Source organism: Muntiacus reevesi, chromosome 2 (genome assembly GCF_963930625.1).
Source record: "Muntiacus reevesi chromosome 2, mMunRee1.1, whole genome shotgun sequence".
NCBI classification, from domain to species: domain Eukaryota; kingdom Metazoa; phylum Chordata; class Mammalia; order Artiodactyla; family Cervidae; genus Muntiacus; species Muntiacus reevesi.
In genome coordinates this window covers 275,888,898-275,908,878 of record NC_089250.1, presented here as the reverse complement: position 1 = coordinate 275,908,878, position 19,981 = coordinate 275,888,898, and the positions used below count along the sequence as shown (strand labels likewise).

The 19,981-nt window shown below is 42.9% G+C and overlaps 1 protein-coding gene across 1 annotated transcript; it reads right to left on the bottom strand.

The window, feature by feature from the left end:
• Positions 1 to 12,776: 12,776 nt before the first annotated feature.
• LOC136158921 (cationic amino acid transporter 3-like) lies at positions 12,777 to 18,351 on the bottom strand. Its single transcript, XM_065920769.1, has 12 exons — positions 17,982 to 18,351; positions 17,245 to 17,403; positions 15,465 to 15,642; positions 15,147 to 15,259; positions 14,755 to 14,977; positions 14,504 to 14,585; positions 14,380 to 14,437; positions 14,176 to 14,278; positions 13,780 to 13,979; positions 13,413 to 13,582; positions 13,033 to 13,141; positions 12,777 to 12,865 (listed from the first exon to the last, which is right to left on the bottom strand). Exons 1-12 carry the CDS (start codon positions 18,349 to 18,351, stop codon positions 12,777 to 12,779), a joined length of 1,854 nt encoding a protein of 617 aa, XP_065776841.1.
• Between the last annotated feature and the right edge of the window lie 1,630 nt (positions 18,352 to 19,981).

Sequence of the window (19,981 nt, the reverse complement as noted above, 5' to 3'; positions counted from 1 at the left end):
CCTGGAATGCAGAAGCCCTGGGTTCAAACCCTAGGTTGGGAGATTCCCTGGAGGAGGGCATGGCAACGCCCTCCAGTATCCTTGCCTGGAGAATCCCATGGACAGAGGAGCCTGGTGGGCTACAGTTCATAGGTTCAAAAAGAGTCAGACATGACTGAGCACAACACAAGAGCTTTTATAGACTCAGAGAGGGGGATACATTCAGAAACAGCACAGTTCACTCTGACAGTCATCTTGAAAGTGGTCATCAGTGAGCTGACCAGCGTTGTCTTGGGTTTTTTTAGGTACAGTTAATCTTCAGTAACAACGTCAGCTTGTTCCCATTTCCCTGAGGCCAGTTCTCAGATTTGGGGCAGCTGTTGTCATGGCTACACTCTGGTCATCAGTTAGTAAAGTTCTTACAGCTGGTGGAAATGTCTGTATCTACATGCTCTCAGAATAGTGTCTGTAGCCCTTGAGAAGGAACTAAAGGTCCTTGACTATGCTTAGTCACCATATTATTATTATTATTATTATTATTTGTTATCCTTTGACTGTTTTCCTTTGTTTCTGCATGCTCTCACTTCTTGGATTAAACTTATTCTTTGGCTAAGCTTTTACCACAGACAGAAGGCAGGCAGAGGACGTGGGGGTCAAAGACCTGCCCCATTTCCATGTTAAGTACATTCACATTTTGTGCGACCAAACCCCAGGACATTACTTCCTCTGGCAAAACAGTAACTCTGTACACATTCAACAACAATTCCTTCTTTCTTCTTTCCCAGTTCCTGGCAACACCATTCTACTTTCTCCCTATGAATCTGATCACTCTGACCACTTCATTTCAGTGGAATCATCCTGTATTTGTCCTCTCTTATCAGCCTTATTTTACTTTGTATAATGTCCACTAGGTGTATCCATGTTGTAGCATGTATTATATTCTCTTCTTTTTAAATGCTGAGTATACTCTATTATTGGGATCTACCACATTGGCTTACTTCAGTTCAGTTCAGTTCAGTCGCTCAGTCATGTCCGATTCTTTGCAACCCCATGAATCACAGCACACCAGGCTTCCCTGTCCATCATCAACTCCCAGAGTTTACTCAAACTCATGCCCATCGAGTTGGTGATGCCATCCAGCCATCTCTTCCTGTTGTCCCCTTCTCCTCCTGCCCCCAAACCCTCCCAGCATCAGGGTCTTTTCCAACAAGACAACTCTTCACATGAGGTGGCCAAAGTATTGAAGTTTCAGCTTCAGCATCAGTCCCTCGAATGAACACCCAGGACTTATCTCCCTTTAGGATGGACTGGTTGGATTTCCTTGCAGTCCAAGGGACTCTCAAGCATCTTCTCCAACACCACAGTTCAAAAGCATCAACTTTTCAGTGCTCAGCTTTCTTCACAGCCCAACTCTCACATCCATACATGACCACAGGGAAAACCATAGCCTTGACCAGACGGACCTTTGTTGACAAAGTAATGTCTCTGCTTTTTAATATGCTATCTAGGTTGGTCATAACTTTCCTTCCAAAGAGTAAGCATCTTTTCATTTCATGGCTGCAGTCACCATCTGCAGTGATTTTGGAGCCCAAAAAAATAAAGTCTGACACTGTTTCCACTGTTTCCCCATCTATTTCCCATGAGGTGATAGGACCAGATGCCATGATCTTAGTTTTCTGAATGTTAAGCTTCAAGCCAACTTTTTCACTCTCCTCTTTCACTTTCATCAAGAGGCTTTTTAGTTCCTCTTAACTTTCTGCCATCACATTAGCTTAACCAAGGGTCAATAGGCCCTTGGGTTGCTTTCATGTCTTTGTTACTGTGAATAAAGGTGCTGTAAACTCGAGTGTACACATGTCTCTCTCTTGTGAGTTGTGATTTCAACTCTTCTGGGTTTATCCTCAGCTGTAGAATTGCAAGATCATATGTTTCTAAGATATTTTATATTCTGTGATGGAGAAAATGTTCACATACTGAGATATGGGGAAGTCAGTTTGGCTTATTTGTGGTTCAGCCTGAACTTTGTGTAAACAAAGACAGCCTGTCAGACCCTCAAAGCACATCTGTTTTAACCTTGAGGTAAAGAAAACTGTTTTGAAATATTAAAAGCAGAAAGGGAAAAACAACAAATATCACACAGGAGGATTCCCATAAGGATAACAGCTGATCTTTCAATAGAAACTCTTCAGGCCAGAAGGGTTGGCAGAACATACTTAAAGTGATGAAAGAGAAAAATCTACAACCCAGATGACTGTATCCAGCAAGGATCTCATTCAAATATGAAGGAGAAATCAAAAGCTTTACAGACAAGCAAAAGCTGAGAGAATTCAGCTCCACCAAACCAGCTCTTCAACAAATGCTAAAGGATCTTCTCTAGACAGGAAACACAGAAAGAGTTTATAAACTCGAACCCAAAACAACAAAGTAAATGGCAATGGGATTATATTTATATATGATTACCTTAAATGTAAATGGGTTGAATGCCCCAGCCAAAAGACAAAGACTGGCTGAATGGATACAAAAACAAGACCCCTATATATGCTGTCTACCAGAAACCCATCTCAAAACAAGGGATACATACAGACTGAAAGTGAAGGGCTAGAAAAAGATATTTCACATAAATGGAGACCAAAAGAAAGCAGGAATAGTGATACTCATGTCAGATAAAATAGACTTTGAAACAAAGGCCATGAAAAGAGGCAAAAAAGGATGCTCCATAATGATCAAAGGGTCAATCCAAGAAGATATAACAATTAAAAATGCACATGCACCCAACAGAGGAGCACCACAATATGTAAGGCAAATGCTAACAAGTATGAAAGGGGAAATTAACACAATAATAGTGGGATACTTTAATACCCCACTTACAGTTATGGATAGATCAATCGAACAGAAAATTAGCAAGGAAGCACAAACTGTAAATGATACAATGGACCAGTTAGACCTAACTGATATCTATAGGACATTTCACCCCAAAACAATGAATTTCACCCTGTTCTCAAATGCACATGGAACCTTGTCAAGGATAGATCAGATCCTGGGCCATAAATCTAGCCTTGGTAAATTCAAAAAAATTGAAATCATTTCAAGCATTTTTTCTGGTCACAATGCAATAAGACCACATGGAAAAAATATTAAAAATACAAACATATGGAGGTTAAACAACACGCTTCTGAAGAACCAGCAAATCACACACACACACACACACACACACACACACACAAAGAAAAAGAAAAAGAGATAAAAATATGCATAGAAACGAATGATAATGAAAACACAACAACCCAAAACCTAAGGAACTCAGTGCCAAGGAGAAGGTTCATAACAATACAAGCTTACCTCAAGAAACAAGAGAAAAACCAAATAAATAACCTAGCTCTACACCTAAAACAACTAGAAAAGGAAGGAATGAAGAACCCCAGGGTTAATAGAAGGAAAGAAATCATAAAAATTAGGGCAGAAATAAATGAAAAAGAAACAAAGGAGATAATAGCCAAAATCAGCAAAGCTTAAAGCTGGTTCTTTGAGAAGATAAATAAAATAGACAAACCATTAGCCAGACTCATCAAGAAACAAAGGGAGAAGAATCAAAACAACAAAATTAGAAATGAAAATGGAGAAATCACAGCAGACAACACAGAAATGCAAAGGATCATAAGCGATACTATCAGCAACTATATGCCAATAAAATGGACAACTTGGAAGAAATGGACAAATTCTTAGAAAATACAACTTTCCAAAACTGAACCAGGAAGAAATAGAAAATCTTAAAAGACCCATCACAAACATGGAAGTCGAAACTGTAATCAGAAATCTTCCCGCAAACAAAAGCCCAGGACCAGACAGCTTCACAGCTGAATTCTACCAAAAATTAAAGAAGAGCTAACACCTATCCTACTCAAACTCTTCCTGAAAATTGCAGAGGAAGGTAAACTTCGAAACTCATTCTATGAGGCCACCATCACCCTAATACCAAAACCAGGCAAAGATGCCACAAAAAAAAAAAAAAAAAAAAAGAAAAAAAAAAAGAAAGAAAGAAAGAAAAGAAAAGAAAAAGAAAACTACAGGCCAATATCACTGATGAACATAGATGCAAATATCCTTAACAAAATTCAGCAAATAGAATTCAACAGCATATTCAAAAGATCATACATCATGACCAAGTGGGCTTTATCCCAAGGATGCAAGGATTCTTTAATATCTGCAAATCAATCAATGTGATACAGCACATTAACAAATTGAAAGATAAAATCCATATGATTATCTCAATAGACGTAGAGAAAGCCTTTGATAAAATTCAACATCCATTTATGATAAAAAAAATCATCCAGAAAGCAGGAGTAGAATGAACATACCTCAACATAATAAAAGCCATATATTATAAACCCACAACAAACATTATCCTCAATGGGGAAATATTGAAAGCATTTCCCCTAAAGTCAGGAAAAGACAGGTGCCCACTCTCACCACTACTATTCAACATATTTTGGAAGTTTTAGCCACAGCAATCAGAGAAGAAAAAGAAATAAAAGGAATCCAGATTGGAAAAGAGAAGTAAAAGTCTCACTGTTTGCAGATGACATGATCCTCTACATAGAAAACCCTAAAGACTCCACCAGAAAATTACTAGAGGTAACCAATGGATACAGTAAAGTTGCAGGATATAAAATTAGCACATAGAAATCCCTTGCATTCCTATACACTAACAATGGGAAAACAGAAAGATAAATTAAGGAAACAATTCCATTCAACACTGCAACGAGAAGAATAAAATACTTAGGAATAAGTCTACCTAAAGAAACAAAAAACTTATATATAGAAAACTATAAAACACCGATGAAAGAAATCAAAGCTGACACAAATAGATGAAGAAATATACCATGTTCATGGATTGAAAGAATCAATATACTGAAAATGAGTATACTACCCAAAGCAATCTATAGATTCAATGAAATCCCTATCAAGCTACCAATGGCATTTTTCAGAGACCTAGAACAAATGATTTCACAATTTGTATGGAAATACAAAAAAAACCTCAAATAGCAAAAGCAATCTTGAGAAAGAAGAATGGAACTGGAGGAATCAACCTGCCTGACTTCAATCTATACTACAAAGCTACAGCCATCAAGACAGTATGGTACTGGCACAAAGATGGAAATATAGATCAATGGAACAAAATAGAAAGCCCAGAGATAAATCCATGCATCTATGGACACCTTGTCTTTGACAAAGGAGGCAAGAATATACAATGGAGAAAAGACGATCTCTTTAACAAGTGGTGCTGGAAAACTGGTCAACCACTTGTAAAAGAATGAAACTAGAACACTTTCTATCACCATATACAAAAATAAACTTAAAATGGATTAAAGATCTAAATGTAAGACCAGAAACTATAAAACTCCTAGAGGAAAACATCGGCAAATCCCTCTCTGACATAAGTCACAGCAGGATCCTCTATGACCCACCTCCCAGAGTAATGGAAATAAAAGCAAAGATAAACAAATGGGACCTAACTAAACTTAAAAGCTTTTGCACAACGAAGGAAATCAAAAGCAAGGTGAAAAGACAGCCTTCAGAGTGGGAGATAAGAATAGCAAATGACGTTACTGACAAAGAATTAATCTCAAAAATAAACAGGCAGCTCCTGTAGCTCAATTCCAGAAAAATAACGACCCAATCAAAAAATGGGCCAAAGAGTTACACAGACATTTCTCCAAAGGAGACATACAAATGGCTAATAAGCACATGAGAAGATGCTCAACATCACTCATTATCAGAGAAATGCAAATCAAAATCACAATGAGGTACTATCTCACGCTGGTAAGAATGGCTGCTATCAAAAAGTCTACAAACAATAAATGCTGAAGAGGGTGCAGAGAAAAGGGAACCCTCTTACACTGTTGGTGGGAATGCAAACTAGTACAGCCACCATGGAGAACACTGTGGAGATTCCTTAAAACACTGGAAATAAAACTGCAATACGACCCAGCCATTCCACTCCTAGGCATACACACCGTGGAAAACAGAATTGAAAGAGACACGTGTACCCCAATGTTCATCGCAGCACTGTTTACAATAGCCAGGACATGGAAGCAACCTATATGTCAATCGGTAGACTAATGGATAAGAAATCTATGGTATATATACACAATGGAATATTACTCGGTCATTAAAAGAATGCATTTGAATCAGCTCTAATGAGGTGGATGAAACTGGAGCTTATTATACAAAGTGAAGTAAGTCAGAAAGAAAAACACCAGTACAGTATACCTATGCATATGTATGGAATTTAGGAAGATGGTAACGATGACCCTATATGCAAGACAGCAAAAGAGACACAGATGTAAAGAACAGTCATTTGGACTCTGTGGGAGAAGGTGAGGGTGGGATGATTTGAGAGGATAGCATTGAAACGTGTATATTATCATATGTGAAGTGGATCGCCGGTCCAGGTTTGATGAATGAGACAGGGTGCTCAGGGCTCGTGCACTGGGATGACCCTGGGGTATGCGATGAGGAGGGAGGTGGGGGGGGGGGTTCTGGATGGGGAACACATTTGTGTCTGCGGCTGATTCATGTCAATGTTTGACAAAAACCACTAAAATATTGTGAAGTAATTAGCCTCTAATTAAAATAAGTAAACTAATTTAAAAAAAAAAGAAAGAAAGAAAATCTGTTCTGAAGATAAGGATGAGCAACTGTCTTCTCACAGGTCCGTGCCCTGGAAGGTAAAGTTCCCTTCCTAGACACCAGGGTCCTGTCGTCTCACTGTCTGTGTACTAAGCTTGTCTCTTGAAGCCTTGAAGGAGTGCACCCTGTCATGCATGGTGTTTGCTCTTTGCTCGGACAAGGTATAAGACTGTATTGAAAAAGATGCTTCAAGAAAGCAGTTCCTCAGAGTTATCTGAGCATCTGTCCCTAGAGTATAATCCTCAATTTGGCTCAAATGAAATGCTTCCCTATTCCCATTATAGATTGTTTATTGATTATTTCTTTGGCTGCTTGAATTTTTGATCACCAAGAACCCTCAGAAGTAGGGGCTGTGCAACTGGGGGCCCCACTCAGACCCTGCTCCCTCCCAGTCCTCTTACACTTCTCAACTCCCCACAAGTCTGCACATGACCTGAGACTCTCCAGTGTGGGCAGACCCCAAGCCCAGCTGGACCCCAACCAGGAGGAAGGGAATTTAACATCTGATGTTAATTCAAGCAGCACAAGCATTGAATCAGCATTGAACTTGCGTCCAGCCTCGCACAAAGGGGTGGAAGAGGGTAAATGGGAAGGTGTCCACCTTGTCTTCTTCTTCAAGGAGTTCTGTTTGCTTAGCACACAGGCAAGGAGGGAAACGGGATGTAAGAGGTAAGGAGCTCCAGTCTTCAGGAAGGAAAACCAGGGAGTGGAAAGGGGAGAGGTGAAGGGAGTGGGGTGGGGTAGTGGTGAAGGTTGACTAGATTCTGAAATCTATCAAGTAACCCCTAAGATAAGGCCCTGGACACAGACCATCAAAACAGGGCTTAAATGTAGTAGTTGCCTCTTACATTAACTTCTTTGTTTTAATTGAAGTACAGTTGACTCATAATACCGTAAAAATTATTTTTTCAAAAATCCAGCTACACAGGGTGGTTTAAGGTGTTGTCAAGGGTTTAGACAGTGTCCATCTGTCACAGCAATTAGCCTCTAGGGGGCATAATGCCTCCAAGGAGAAATTGCAATTCTGCTCACCAGTTGTGAAATACTGCAATTCAGTTGCTCGGTGGTATCTGACTCTTTATGACCCCATGGACTCAACATCTCTGAGACATGCCTGTATTGGCTCTTCACTTTGGGTCATATCTTTTATTTGTTTATTTATATTTAAATTTATTTATTTTTAATTGGAAGATAATTGCTTTACAATATTATGCTGGTTTCCGCCATACATCGCCATGAATCAGCCATAGGTACATGTATGTTCCCCCCCTCTCAGGCCTCCCCTCCCACGTCCCACCCCATCCACCGCTCTAGGTTGTCACAGAGCACTGTGTTTGAGCTCCCTGTGTTATAGACCAACTTCCCATTAGCTATCTATTTTACACATGGTAGTGGAGATGTTTCAATGCTCTTCTCTCAAGGCATCCCACCCTCTCCTTCCCCCACTGTGTCCACAAGTCTGTTCTCTACGTCTGCGTCTATTTTGCTGCCCTACAAAGAAGTCATCAGTACCACCATCTTTCTAGACTCCATACATATGTGTTAATGTATGATATTTATTCTCTATCTGACTTACTTCACTCTGTATTAAAGGCTCTGGGTCCATCCATCTACCTCATTAGAACTGAGTTAAATGCATTCCTTTTTATGGCTGTGGGTCATACCATTTAATCGATATAAAAAGTGGACAATTTTTCTGCCCTGGAGAATTGTCTACATTCTGGTTTTGGTTGATCGTGTTTTCACCCGAAATGTGAATCCGTCTCTTATGTTCACGATGAACTGTAGTTGATCTAGAGGCTTGATGAGTTTCTGATTCAGCTTTTCATCAGGACTGTGTTCCGGGCCGTGTTCTGTGTTGCCTGTTACAGCACACGGGGTAACACGGGATACCTGGTTGCCCCCCAGCGGTAAGGGGAGAACAGCGATCAGGTGATGTCAGCCTCTTCCATCAGAGTTTTGCCTAACAGAATCAGTCACATTAATTGTGTCCTAAATCTGATTTCATTAGAACTTGCAAGACAGTGACTTTGCCTAATTCTGTTCATCCTCCTCCATCTGTTTTTAAATCCATTTAATAACTTTGGTTTGTTTTACACTCTCCGACATAAATCACAGCAAGATCTTCTATGACCCACCTCCCAGAATATTGGAAATAAAAACAAAAATAAACAAATGGGACCTAATGAAAATTAAAAGCTTTTGCACAACAAAGGAAACTATAAGTAAGGTGAAAAGACAGCCCTCAGATTGGGAGAAAATAATAACAAATGAGGAAACAGACAAAGGATTAATCTCAAAAATATACAAGCAACTCCTGAAGCTCAATTCCAGAAAAATAAATGACCCAATCAAAAAATGGGCCAAAGAACTAAACAGACATTTCTCCAAAGAAGACATACAGATGGCTAACAAACACATGAAAAGATGCTCAACATCACTCATCATCAGAGAAATGCAAATCAAAACCACAATGAGGTACCACTACACGCCAGTCAGGATGGCTGCTATCCAAAAGTCTACAAGCAATAAATGCTGGAGAGGGTGTGGAGAAAAGGGAACCCTCTTACACTGTTGGTGGGAATGCAAACTAGTACAGCCACTATGGAAAACAGTGTGGAGATTTCTTAAAAAACTGGAAATAGAACTGCCATATGACCCAGCAATACCACTTCTAGGCATACACACTGAGGAATCCAGATCTGAAAGAGACACGTGCACCCCAATGTTCATCGCAGCACTGTTTATAATAGCCAGGACATGGAAGCGACCTAGATGCCCATCAGCAGACGAATGGATAAGGAAGCTGTGGTACATATATACCATGGAATATTACTCAGCCGTTAAAAAGAATTCATTTGAATCAGTTCTAATGAGATGGATGAAACTGGAGCCCATTATACAGAGTGAGGTGAGCCAGAAAGATAAAGACCATTACAGTATACTAACACATATATACGGAATTTAGAAAGATGGTAGCGATAACCCTATATGCAAAACAGAAAAAGAGACACAGAAGTACAGAACAGACTTTTGAACTCTGGGGGAGAACGTGAGGGTGGGATGTTTTGAAAGAACAGCATGTATACTATCTATGGTGAAACGGACCACCAGCCCAGGTGGGATGCATGAGTCAGGTGCTCTTGCCTGGTGCACTGGGAGGACCCTGAGGAGTCGGGTGGGGAGGGAGGTGGGAGGGGGGATCGGGATGGGGAATACGTGTAACTATATGGCTGATTCATGTCAATGTATGACAAAACCCACTGAAATGTTGTAAAGTGATTGGCCTCCAACTAATAAAATAATATTTAAAAAAAAAAAAAAAAACTTTGGTTTGTTTTAATGACAATACTTTGGCCACCTGATGTGAAGAGTTGACTCATTTGAAAAGACCCTGATCCTGGGAAAGATTGGAGGCAGGAGTAAAAGGGGATGACAGAGGAAGAGATGGTTGGATGGCGTCAACGACTGGATGGACATGAGTGTGAGTAAACTCCGGGAGTTGGTGATGGACAAGGAGGTCTGGAGTGCTGCAGTCCTTGGGGTCGCAGAGTTCGACACGACTGAGCGACGGAACTGTACTGAATAACTTTCCTACTCAATATCTTGACCTCCAGCTCTCCTTCACTCTACTTCAGTTGCCATTTCCCACAAACAGCCCTCCATTTCATTAATACCAACTCTTCAATGTCTATAATCTAAATTTCAAGCATTCTGTTCTGCAGCAACACCTTTTTATTTTAACTTCCCCATTTCACCTCCCATCCTTAAGTTCCACTAAACTGTAACCATTTATCAATCAACCACTACTTCCCATCCCCTTCACCCACCTCTGGCAATGCAGGAGGTTTTCTTTTGTTTTTGTTTTTCATTTAAGAACTTTTCCTCATCAACTCTACTGTGTAACTCTAAGGGTTTGTGACAGAAAAGTAAAGCGCTTACTACACAGTGTGATTCTATATCTCAGCGAAGCTGGAGGAAAAGATGAAAATGACCGACTATCTTTCTCACTGTAAAATAACCTATTTTATCTGTTATTATGCTCTTTTTCCTAAAATCTATTTTGTCTGATATTAATATTGCTATGCTACCTTTCTATGTTATTGTTTGCATGATGTATCTGTTCCTTTCCTTCTACTTCCAACCTATCTCTTTTCTCATGTTTAAATTGCAGCTCTTTTTTCTGAAGAAAGATCTGAGTTGCCATAAAACAGGAACTTGAATTGGTAATTATAAATCCTCCCACAAAGCAAAGCTCAGGCTCAGATGACTTCTCTGCTTGAATTCTCTCAAATATTTAAAGAAAAAATAATATGGACACTTTATAAGCTCTACTAGAAAGGAAAAAGGAGTATGAGAACATGTTTAAAGTCATGAGTTGTTCAATAAAGCTGATTAGATTTTCATTTTTTTTTTAAGTGAAATTCTTTTAAATTCATTTTTAATCTCTTTTTCTTATTTTTTGGCCACATTGCACAGTTTTTAGAATCTTAGTTCCCCGACTGGGGACTGAACCCTGGCCATGGCAGTGAAAGCACGGAGTCCTAACTCCTGGGCCTCCAGGGAATACCTTTAGTGTAGCTCTTTTTCTTTTGCTTTAAATATATTTTTTTATGTGGACCATTTTAAAAGTTTTTATTGCTTCCAACCCAGATGCCCATCAGCAGACGAATGGATAAGGAAGCTGTGGTACATATACACCATGGAATATTACTCAGCCGTTAAAAATAATTCATTTGAATCAATTCTAATGAGATGGATGAAACTGGAGCCCATTATACAGAGTGAAGTAAGCCAGAAAGACAAAGAACATTACAGCATACTAACACATATATATGGAATTTAGAAAGATGGTAATGATAACCCTATATGCAAAACAGAAAAAGAGACACAGAAGTACAGAACAGACTTTTGAACTCTGTGGGAGACGGTGAGGGTGGGATGTTTCGAAAGAACAGCATGTATATTATCTATGGTGAAACAGATCACCAGCCCAGGTGGGATGCATGAGTCAAGTGCTTGGGCCTGGTGCACTGGGAAGACCCAGAGGAATCGGGTGGAGAGGGAGGTGGGAGGGGGGATGGGGTTGGGGAACACGTGTAACTCTATGGCTGATTCATGTCAATGTATGACAAAACCCACTGAAGTGTTGTGAAGTGGTTGGCCTCCAACTAATAAAAAAATTTAAAAAAAATAAATAAAAGTAATATCCAACTGATATTGAGAAAAAAAATAAAATAAAATAAAAGTTCTTATTGCTTCCATTTTATGGCCTGGTTTTTTGACCATGAGGCATGTGGGATCTTAGTTCCACAACCAGGGATCAAACAGGCACCCCCTGCATAGGAAGGCCAGGTCTTAACCACTGGACTGCCAGGAAGCCCCCCTAAAGTGCAACTCTTGTCATAATATGGGCTTCCCTGGTAGCTCAGTTGGTAAATAATCCTCCTGCAATGCAGGAGACCTTGATTCGATACCTGGCTCAGGAAAATCTGCTGGAGAAGGGATAGTCTACCCACTCTAGTATATTGGGATTCCCTGGTGGTTCAACTGGTAAAGAATCCGCCTGCAATGTGGGAGACCTGGGTTCGATCCCTGAGTTGGGAAGATCCACTGGAGAAGGGAAAGGCTGTCCACTCCAGCTTGCTGGCTTAGAGAATTTATGGACTGTATCGTCCTTGGGGTCACAAAGAGTTGGAAATGATGAGCGACTTTCACTTTCTTGTCACAATATATGGTTACCTGTGTTTCCTTCCCATGTGACAATTTATGTGTTTTCACTGGAAACAGGCACAAGGAGCCAGTGCTTATGTTCAAGTTAATATTTTATTTCTTCCTCTGGTTTCTGGTTACATTTTTGTACATTTTTCATGAAAATTCACTTTTCTGGATGTGTATTATGCTTTTAAATGTTTCAGTCAGCATTTACAGCATTAAAGCCACTTTGTCCACTAGCAATAAATACACGGCTGTAAATGCATTCTGCCTTCACAGTCCATAGAGGCTCACAGTGCCCCTCGAACCAACAGATCCTCCAGTGCATGGAGGGATTCCACACAACATCCATGTCATGTGGTTAAGACAATTCATCGCTAGGGATGTTTCTGTTAAGTCTGTGAAGTGGAGGCTGCTGGCTGTTGATCATTGTTCTCCCCCAGGCTGTGTCGGATCCCATATCCAAAGTATATGGCAAATCCTAGTAGGGAGATGAGACAGTGAGAAGGGAAAGTAGGTGCCCTGCTCACTTACAAATGCCCAATAGGCCTCCTATTATGGTGTCTGACGCAGTTTAGGAGAGATGTAGTAGGAAGAATATTGGGCTACATCACTGAAGAAGCCTCTGTAACCCAGAAAACCACTCACCAATCGCCATCCAGATGCCAAATTGGGCCCAGGTCTGAGTGGTCATCTGTATCATCAAGTAAACATTCACAAAGGTGCTCACCAGGAAGAGGGCAGGCAAAGCAGGGACCTGTGAGCAAAGTCAGTTCCTTCCTGAACACACCCCAGATGTCTGAAAGGGAGACCCTACCCCATGTGGGCAGGAAGACTCCAGTTCTTCTCAGACTGTGTGCTCAGTGCTTAGTGAGACTGAGTTTCTAAAGCACTGAGTGTGAATCAGGGAAGAGTCCATTGGTTTCAGCAAATCCCCTCATTGCCTGTCAAGCAAAGGGTGTTTAGACGTAAAGCATGCAGACCTCCTTCACTCAAGGTGGACACTTTGGGCACATAAGGTCACCTACCCTGAATGGAAGAGGAGAGGGGTCCTGGGGCTGCCTCCAGATGATGACCGTGACCCCAGTGATGAGCAGCAGCAGCAGCAGCACAGCCACTGTTGTGAGCACGGGGTCTCCAGAGAACACCTGGCTGGGCCACTGGGCCAGGATCAGGCTCAGGATGGTCAGCAGGAGAACTGCAAGGGTCAAGGTGGAGGAAAACAGGCTGGAATCAGAAAATAAAGATGTCAGGACCTTGGGTCACACCCCTCCCCAGGCTGCCCACATCAGGAGGGGCCATCATATCTCCAAGACTCCTCAGCTGGCAAAATACACACTCCAGTGCCATCCTGTCAATTTCAGAATATGATCAAAGAGAAATCCCGCTGCTCACCAAGCAGGGAGGCACATCCATAGACAATCTGGCCAGATTTCTGTGTGGGGATGGTGCTGGGAGGGAACCACAGACTCTTTAGAATGTTTGAGGTTCCTGCTTCAGATTCAGATTCCAAAGGACCTCCTTCAACTTTAGGCTCCATCTCAGTTTCCTCCTCTGTTTTCTCCTTCTTGCTTCCATTCTGGGCTGGTTGATACCTGAATTAGAAATATTAAGGCAATATTACTAACAGCCCCTACTGCTGATCCAACATCAGTTTGTCTAATGCCTCTTTCCCCAATCAATGGTAGCAGGACATTGACGAGGCAGCATGAAGGTAGAAGATGATTACCTCCCCATCAACACTTACAAGTCAAAGACTGTCCCCCCAGTCAAGGTGTCATGGGATCTCACCTGAGGACAAGGACAGAAAATGTCACCAGGGAGTAAGCAAGCAGGGATCGAAATGACATGAGATCCACCAGGTCAGTGAAGTCGAAGAGTAGTGCCATGACCGCTGGGATGAGGGAGCAAAGACGGTGGGGGAGAGTTAGAAACCACTAGAAAAATGCGCATTAAGAAGTATGATTTTTAAAAGGGTGAGTTTTGCTTATTCACCTGCAAGAGCTCCAGGAACCAAGATGGCCATGATGGGGGTTCCTGTGGGGGCAACGGTGTGGACAATGATGTGGACATCAGTGGTGCGGATAATGACGGTGGGGGCATTGGTGGGGGCAGGGATCCAGGCAAGTCCCCGGAAAAGGAGCCCATCCTCTGCCATTGCATAGGTCAACTGAACCATGATAAACATGATACTCAGAAGACTGGAAGAGAAAATGGGAATGGGTGAGAAGGTGTAGAAGCAGGAAAGACCGGGGCTTTTGCTCCCTGGTCTACCTGGGGCAAGATGTCTTCCTCTCTCGTCTCTCAGTCCCTAGGTCTGGGGATACCCGAGCATCTGAGAGTAGAGGAGGAGAAAACCATGACACTGACCTGTATGAAAGAATGCAGAGGGTGCCAACAGCCACGACATATTTGGCAGGCTCCCACCCAACATAGACGAAGGCCTGCGGCAAGGGGCTCTCGAGCTGAATCAGGTAGTAGGGCACCATGAGGGTGAGGGCCGCCGAGACACCAAAACACACCAAAAAGCAGATGAAGAAGGAGATCACGACAGCCATGGGCATGGGCCACTGAGGGTTGCTGGCTTTTTTCCCTTCAGGATGGGAGGAGGTATTGGGTCAGTAAACACATTGGGGTGAAATCACCAGACCCACTTAACCCTTCAAGCTTCAAAAGCAACCTAAACTTCTACCCACCCTTGTGCCCAAGGGCAGCCCATTCTGTTCCCAAACCCCTCATGGGACACACGAGGCCCATATTACCTGCACTGACAATGCCAGCAAAACCAATAAATGCATAGAAACATGTAGCTGCTCCCTGGAGAATTCCATCAAAGCCAAAAGGCACAAACCCTCCAGAACCCAGAAGGCCCAAGCTATGGTGAGAGGAGGAAAGAGGAGGAACATGGGTGAGGTGTGTTCAGCCATCTCTACTGGGCTCCTCCCTTCATACCATAAGTCCAGGGCTCCAGGGACCCCCACGTTTGGACCATCAGTCCAGGTGTCATTAGTCCCCACCGTATTCCCAACTCTGCACACCACACACACATGCATTACTACAACCCAGTGTGCCCTCCTAACCTAGAGGCATCACCAGCTCCAGCTGCAGCCAAAGCATAGTCCTGTTCTGTGAGCTTCCAGTTGTGCAAGTCTCCCTTAATGAAGCCAGAGATGATGATGAAGCTGAGAACCAAAATGTTCAAGCCTGTGAACACTTTGTAAATCAGAGTTGACTCATGAACTCTCAGAGCCAGTAGTCCTATGGGAAAAATGGAAAATGAGACAACTAAATAACTAAATCCAGGAGTCCCCTTGCAGTCCATTGGTTAAGACCCTGAGCTTCCACTACAGGGGGCATAGGCTCAGTCACTGACAGTGACTGCTCAGAGGGTACAGGGTTTCCTTTTGTTGTGATGAAAATGTTTGGTACTGGATGGGGTGGTGGCTACCCAGCACTGGGAATGTACTAAGTTCCAATGAATGGAACACTTGCAGATGGATATTTCCTTACTGTGACCATCATCTCACAATATCCATGTCTATCAAATCATCTTAATCTTTTACAAGATTTTACCAAAGAATTGAGTGTCAGTTGTTGTTGCGGTTGTGAGTGTCAGTTGTTGTTGCGGTTCAGCCACTCAGTCATGTCTGACTCTTTGTGACCCCATGGACTGCAGCACCCCAGGCTCCCCTGTCCTTCACGATCTCCCACAGTTGCTCAAGACCATGTCCATTGAGTCAATGATGCCATCCAACCTCTCATCCTCTGTCATCCCCTTTTCTTCCTGCCCTCAGTCTTTCTCAACATCAAGGTCTTTTCCAGTGAGTCAGTTCTTCTCATCAGGTGGCCAAAGTATTGGAGCTTCTGTTTCAGCATCAGTTCTTCCAATGAATATTCAGGACTAATTTCCTTTAGGATGGACTGATTGGATCTCCTTGCAGCCCAAGAGATTCTCAAGACTCTTCTCCAGCACTGCAATCAAAAGCCTCAATTCTTTGGTACTCGGCCTTCTTTTTAGTCCAACTCTCACATCTGTACATGACTACTAGAAAAACCACTGCTTTGACTAGATGGATCTTTGTCAGCAGTGATGTCTCTACTTTTTAATATACTGTCTAGAAGGAGCATGTGTCTTTTAATTTCATGGCTGCAGTCCCCATCCACAGTGATTTGGGAACCCAAGAAAATAAAGTCTCTCACTGTTTCCATTTTCCCCCATCTATTTGCCATGAAGTGAATTATATTTCAATAAAGCTGGGAAAAATAATAAAATGGTTAAATTTATGTGAATTTCCTCTCAGTTAAAACACACACACACAGCTTTGATCTCAGTACAGAGGAAGAAACTTGTTGGTCTAGGTAAATGATTCCAAGTTGGGGTGATTTTATGCTCCAAGGGACATTGGCCTTGTGTGTTGACATCCCAATTGTCACCATTTTGGGGTTTGGTGTCACTGGTACCTAGCACATAAAGATGGTAAATGCTACTCAACATCCAACAATGATTTTTTTGGGGAGGGCACCCCTCTTGGCATGTGGGGTCTTAGTTCCCTGACCAGGGATTGAGCCCAAAACTTCAGCAGTGAAAGCACAGTCTCCTAACCATTGAATCACTGGGGAATTCCCCAAACAAAATTTTTTTTAAAAAACAAAAAACACCCCACACCAAAGAATGATCCAACTTAAATTACCAGTAGTCCAAGGTACAAAAAAATATTCTCTGTCTTGCCTTTCTCTTTTTCTTTATCCAACCCCCCTTTCCCAGTCCTAATTCCCCACCTTTCTGCCACCCCAAGTCTTCCCCATGCCAGCTCCCCCTCCATACCTCGGCCTTCCTTTTCTGTCTCTGGTCCTTCTCACCTGTGAGCAGGAGCACCAGACCCAGGGCAAGAAAGTCTGGAAATGAGACCAGGAAGTAGGGCGTTTGCAGAGAGAAAGTTCCCCCTAATGCCTCAGTGATGTGGTTCCCAATCAGGGTGTCAAAGGTGGAGCTCCAGGCCCGGGCTATACAGGCAGTGGCTAAAGCAACAGAAGAAGGAATGTTTACAAGCAGACAGAAACTGAACCCTTATTATGTGCCATGTGAGATATTTGGGGCAGGAGGTGAGCAAAAAAACACCTGATCTCAAAGAGTTTCTTCACATGGGGTGGACAGGGGAGACCCAGGTGATTCACAAAAATGCCAACTATGTAACATGCTAGGAGATAGAAGTGATGGAAAACAAAGAAACACAGCTAAATGGCACTAGGAGGGACTAGATCAGAGTTGAATTTTTAAGTTGAGCTGTAAGGGAAAATCCAGGAAGGCAACAGCTGAGCAAAGACTTCACTGTGGTCAGGGGATGAGCCTAGGGACTTGCCTCCCTCTCACCCATTCCCTACAGTTCCTTTCCTCTGGTTTCTCAGTCCATCATTTAAGGAAAGCAGGATAGACCTGCATGCAATGAGGTTGTGCAATTTTCCTGCCACCATTACCCCTCTCCCAACTCTGCCCCAAAGGTGGATAACAAAGTTCTGATCAGTGAGTGAAGCCCCCAGTCATCTCTCCTACTTTCTCCATCTTAAGGCCCACTTCTCACCCTTCTCCATCATCTCACCATTAATTAAATACAGTAAGAGGTTCCAGCCAGTAATGAAGGCGTACAGTTGTCCCATTGTGACATAGCTGATGAAATACACAGTACCGGGTCTCTCTACTCCAGCTGCCAACTCGACATAGCAGAGCCCAGACAACACAGTAGTCAGGCCGGCCACCAGTAAGAAAAGGATGATTACTGGTCCAGCTACGTATTTGGCCACTCCACCAATCAGGATGTATATGCCAGCTCCCAACATGTTGTCCAAACCCATCACCACCAGGTCCAGAGTGTTCGGAGGATGGGTCTCGGGACTCTCGGGTTCCTCCCTGAGCTGTGGCTTCCTGCGGACCAGCTTCTGACCAAACTGGCATAGATACTGACCCAGCATTGTAGACATAGTTGAGGAGGCTACTATCTGCTAAGAAAGCAAGGCACAAAGTCATCAAGGATGTCCATCTGCCCTTGACCTTGGAAGCTCAATTCCACAGAGCAATGGAGTGATGGGAGCAGGTGGTAAAAGGACTCATTGGGCAAGTTCTCTCTGTGTGAACTTTGGTTTCTTCAGACGTAAAGAAGGTTTTTAATGTTTCAAGGTCACTCGAAGATTTGCTTGAAGAGAAGTGAGGGGGATGAGAATATGTCTTCCCAAATGTGCCACTTTGGCTCATGGATTCTTTATGAGCTAAAGATAATTAAGACCCAGAAAGTTTGGGGAAAGCTTTCTGTCACTCCCTTGTCTGTGTGTGTTAGTTGCTCAGTCATGTCTTTGCAAGCCCTCTGACTCTTCTGTCCTTGGGGATTTTCCAGGCAAGAATACTGGAGTGTTTGCCATGCCCTCCTCCAGGGGATCGTCTCAACCCATGGATTGAATCCAGATCTCCTGCACTGCAGGCAGATTCTTTATCATTGGAGCCACTCTTAAGACACTCGCCGCTATACAAATGTATGATTCCACTTCTATGAAGTGCCGAGTGGAGTCAAAGCCATAGAGACAGAAAGTAGAATGATGCTTTGCCAGGGGCTGGGGCTAAGGGGAAAATGGGGAGGTATTGTTAAATGGGGCACAGTTTCCATTTTACAAGATACAAAAAGCTCTTAATATTGGCTGGACAGCAATGTAAATATACTTAACATTACTGTTGTTGTTGCCAATGATAAATAATAGAGACCAGCTTCAAAGAGTTGCTGGGTGTAAAAACCCTAAGGTGATTTAATATAAATCAACATAGCATTAACTTGAGCAAACTTGGGAGATGGTGAAGGACAGGGAAGCCTCATGTGCTAGAGTCCATGCGGTCATGAAGAGCTGAACATGACTGAGTGACTGAACAACAAGAAGCTATCATCATCCCCTCCAGACACCAACATCTGCTGACACACAAGTCCTTTACAGTTCCCTCATATCAGAAGATGAGGAACCCATGGATTCAAAAGGCGGATGGTAATATAAGAGACTGAAGTGGGTGGCCCATATATCATAAGCCCTGTATAAGGACAATCTTCACTATTGCTTGAGCACCAGTCCAAAAAAAAGTGAGTGATAAAGAGCCTGCCTGCCAATGCAGGAGACGTAGGAGACGCTGGCTCAACCCTGGGTTGGGAAGATCCCCTGGAGGAGGTAATGGCAACACACTCCAGTATTCTTGCCTGGAGAATCTCCATGGACAAAGGAGCCTGGCAGGCTACAGTCCATAGGGTCGCAAAGAGTCAGACATGACTGAAGTGACTTAGACACACACAAGAACCTCCAGGCACTGATCCAACCTCCACCCCCCCACCGCGCCCAACCACCACTGATTCTCACACAAAACACAAGAGCCCCCAGCTCCTGCTTTCATCTGTAAAACGGGTCTCTCCACCCTCAGGCTGGGGCCGGGCTGACCCCTGCACTCTGGAGTTGCAGAGGTTTCTTTGGGAGGATGTGAACTCAGCGCCCAGTTTCCCACAGAAGAGGGTGACCCGAGACTTACTGATCCTTGGAGCGGAGCCTGGAGCACTGGGTCAGTCGGGGAGGCTGA

Excerpts from the sequence above, each read along its gene's own strand:
- LOC136158921 (XM_065920769.1), bottom strand. The coding sequence starts at position 18,351 with ATGCTGGGTCAGTATCTATGCCAGTTTGGTCAGAAGCTGGTCCGCAGG. Across the intron at positions 14,586-14,754 it reads CTCTGCATTCTTTCATACAG|TCTTCTGAGTATCATGTTTA; the intron begins GTCAGTGTCATG and ends TTTCTCTTCCAG. Across the intron at positions 14,438-14,503 it reads TTTTCCGGGGACTTGCCTGG|ACCGTTGCCCCCACAGGAAC; the intron begins ATCCCTGCCCCC and ends ATCATTGTCCAC.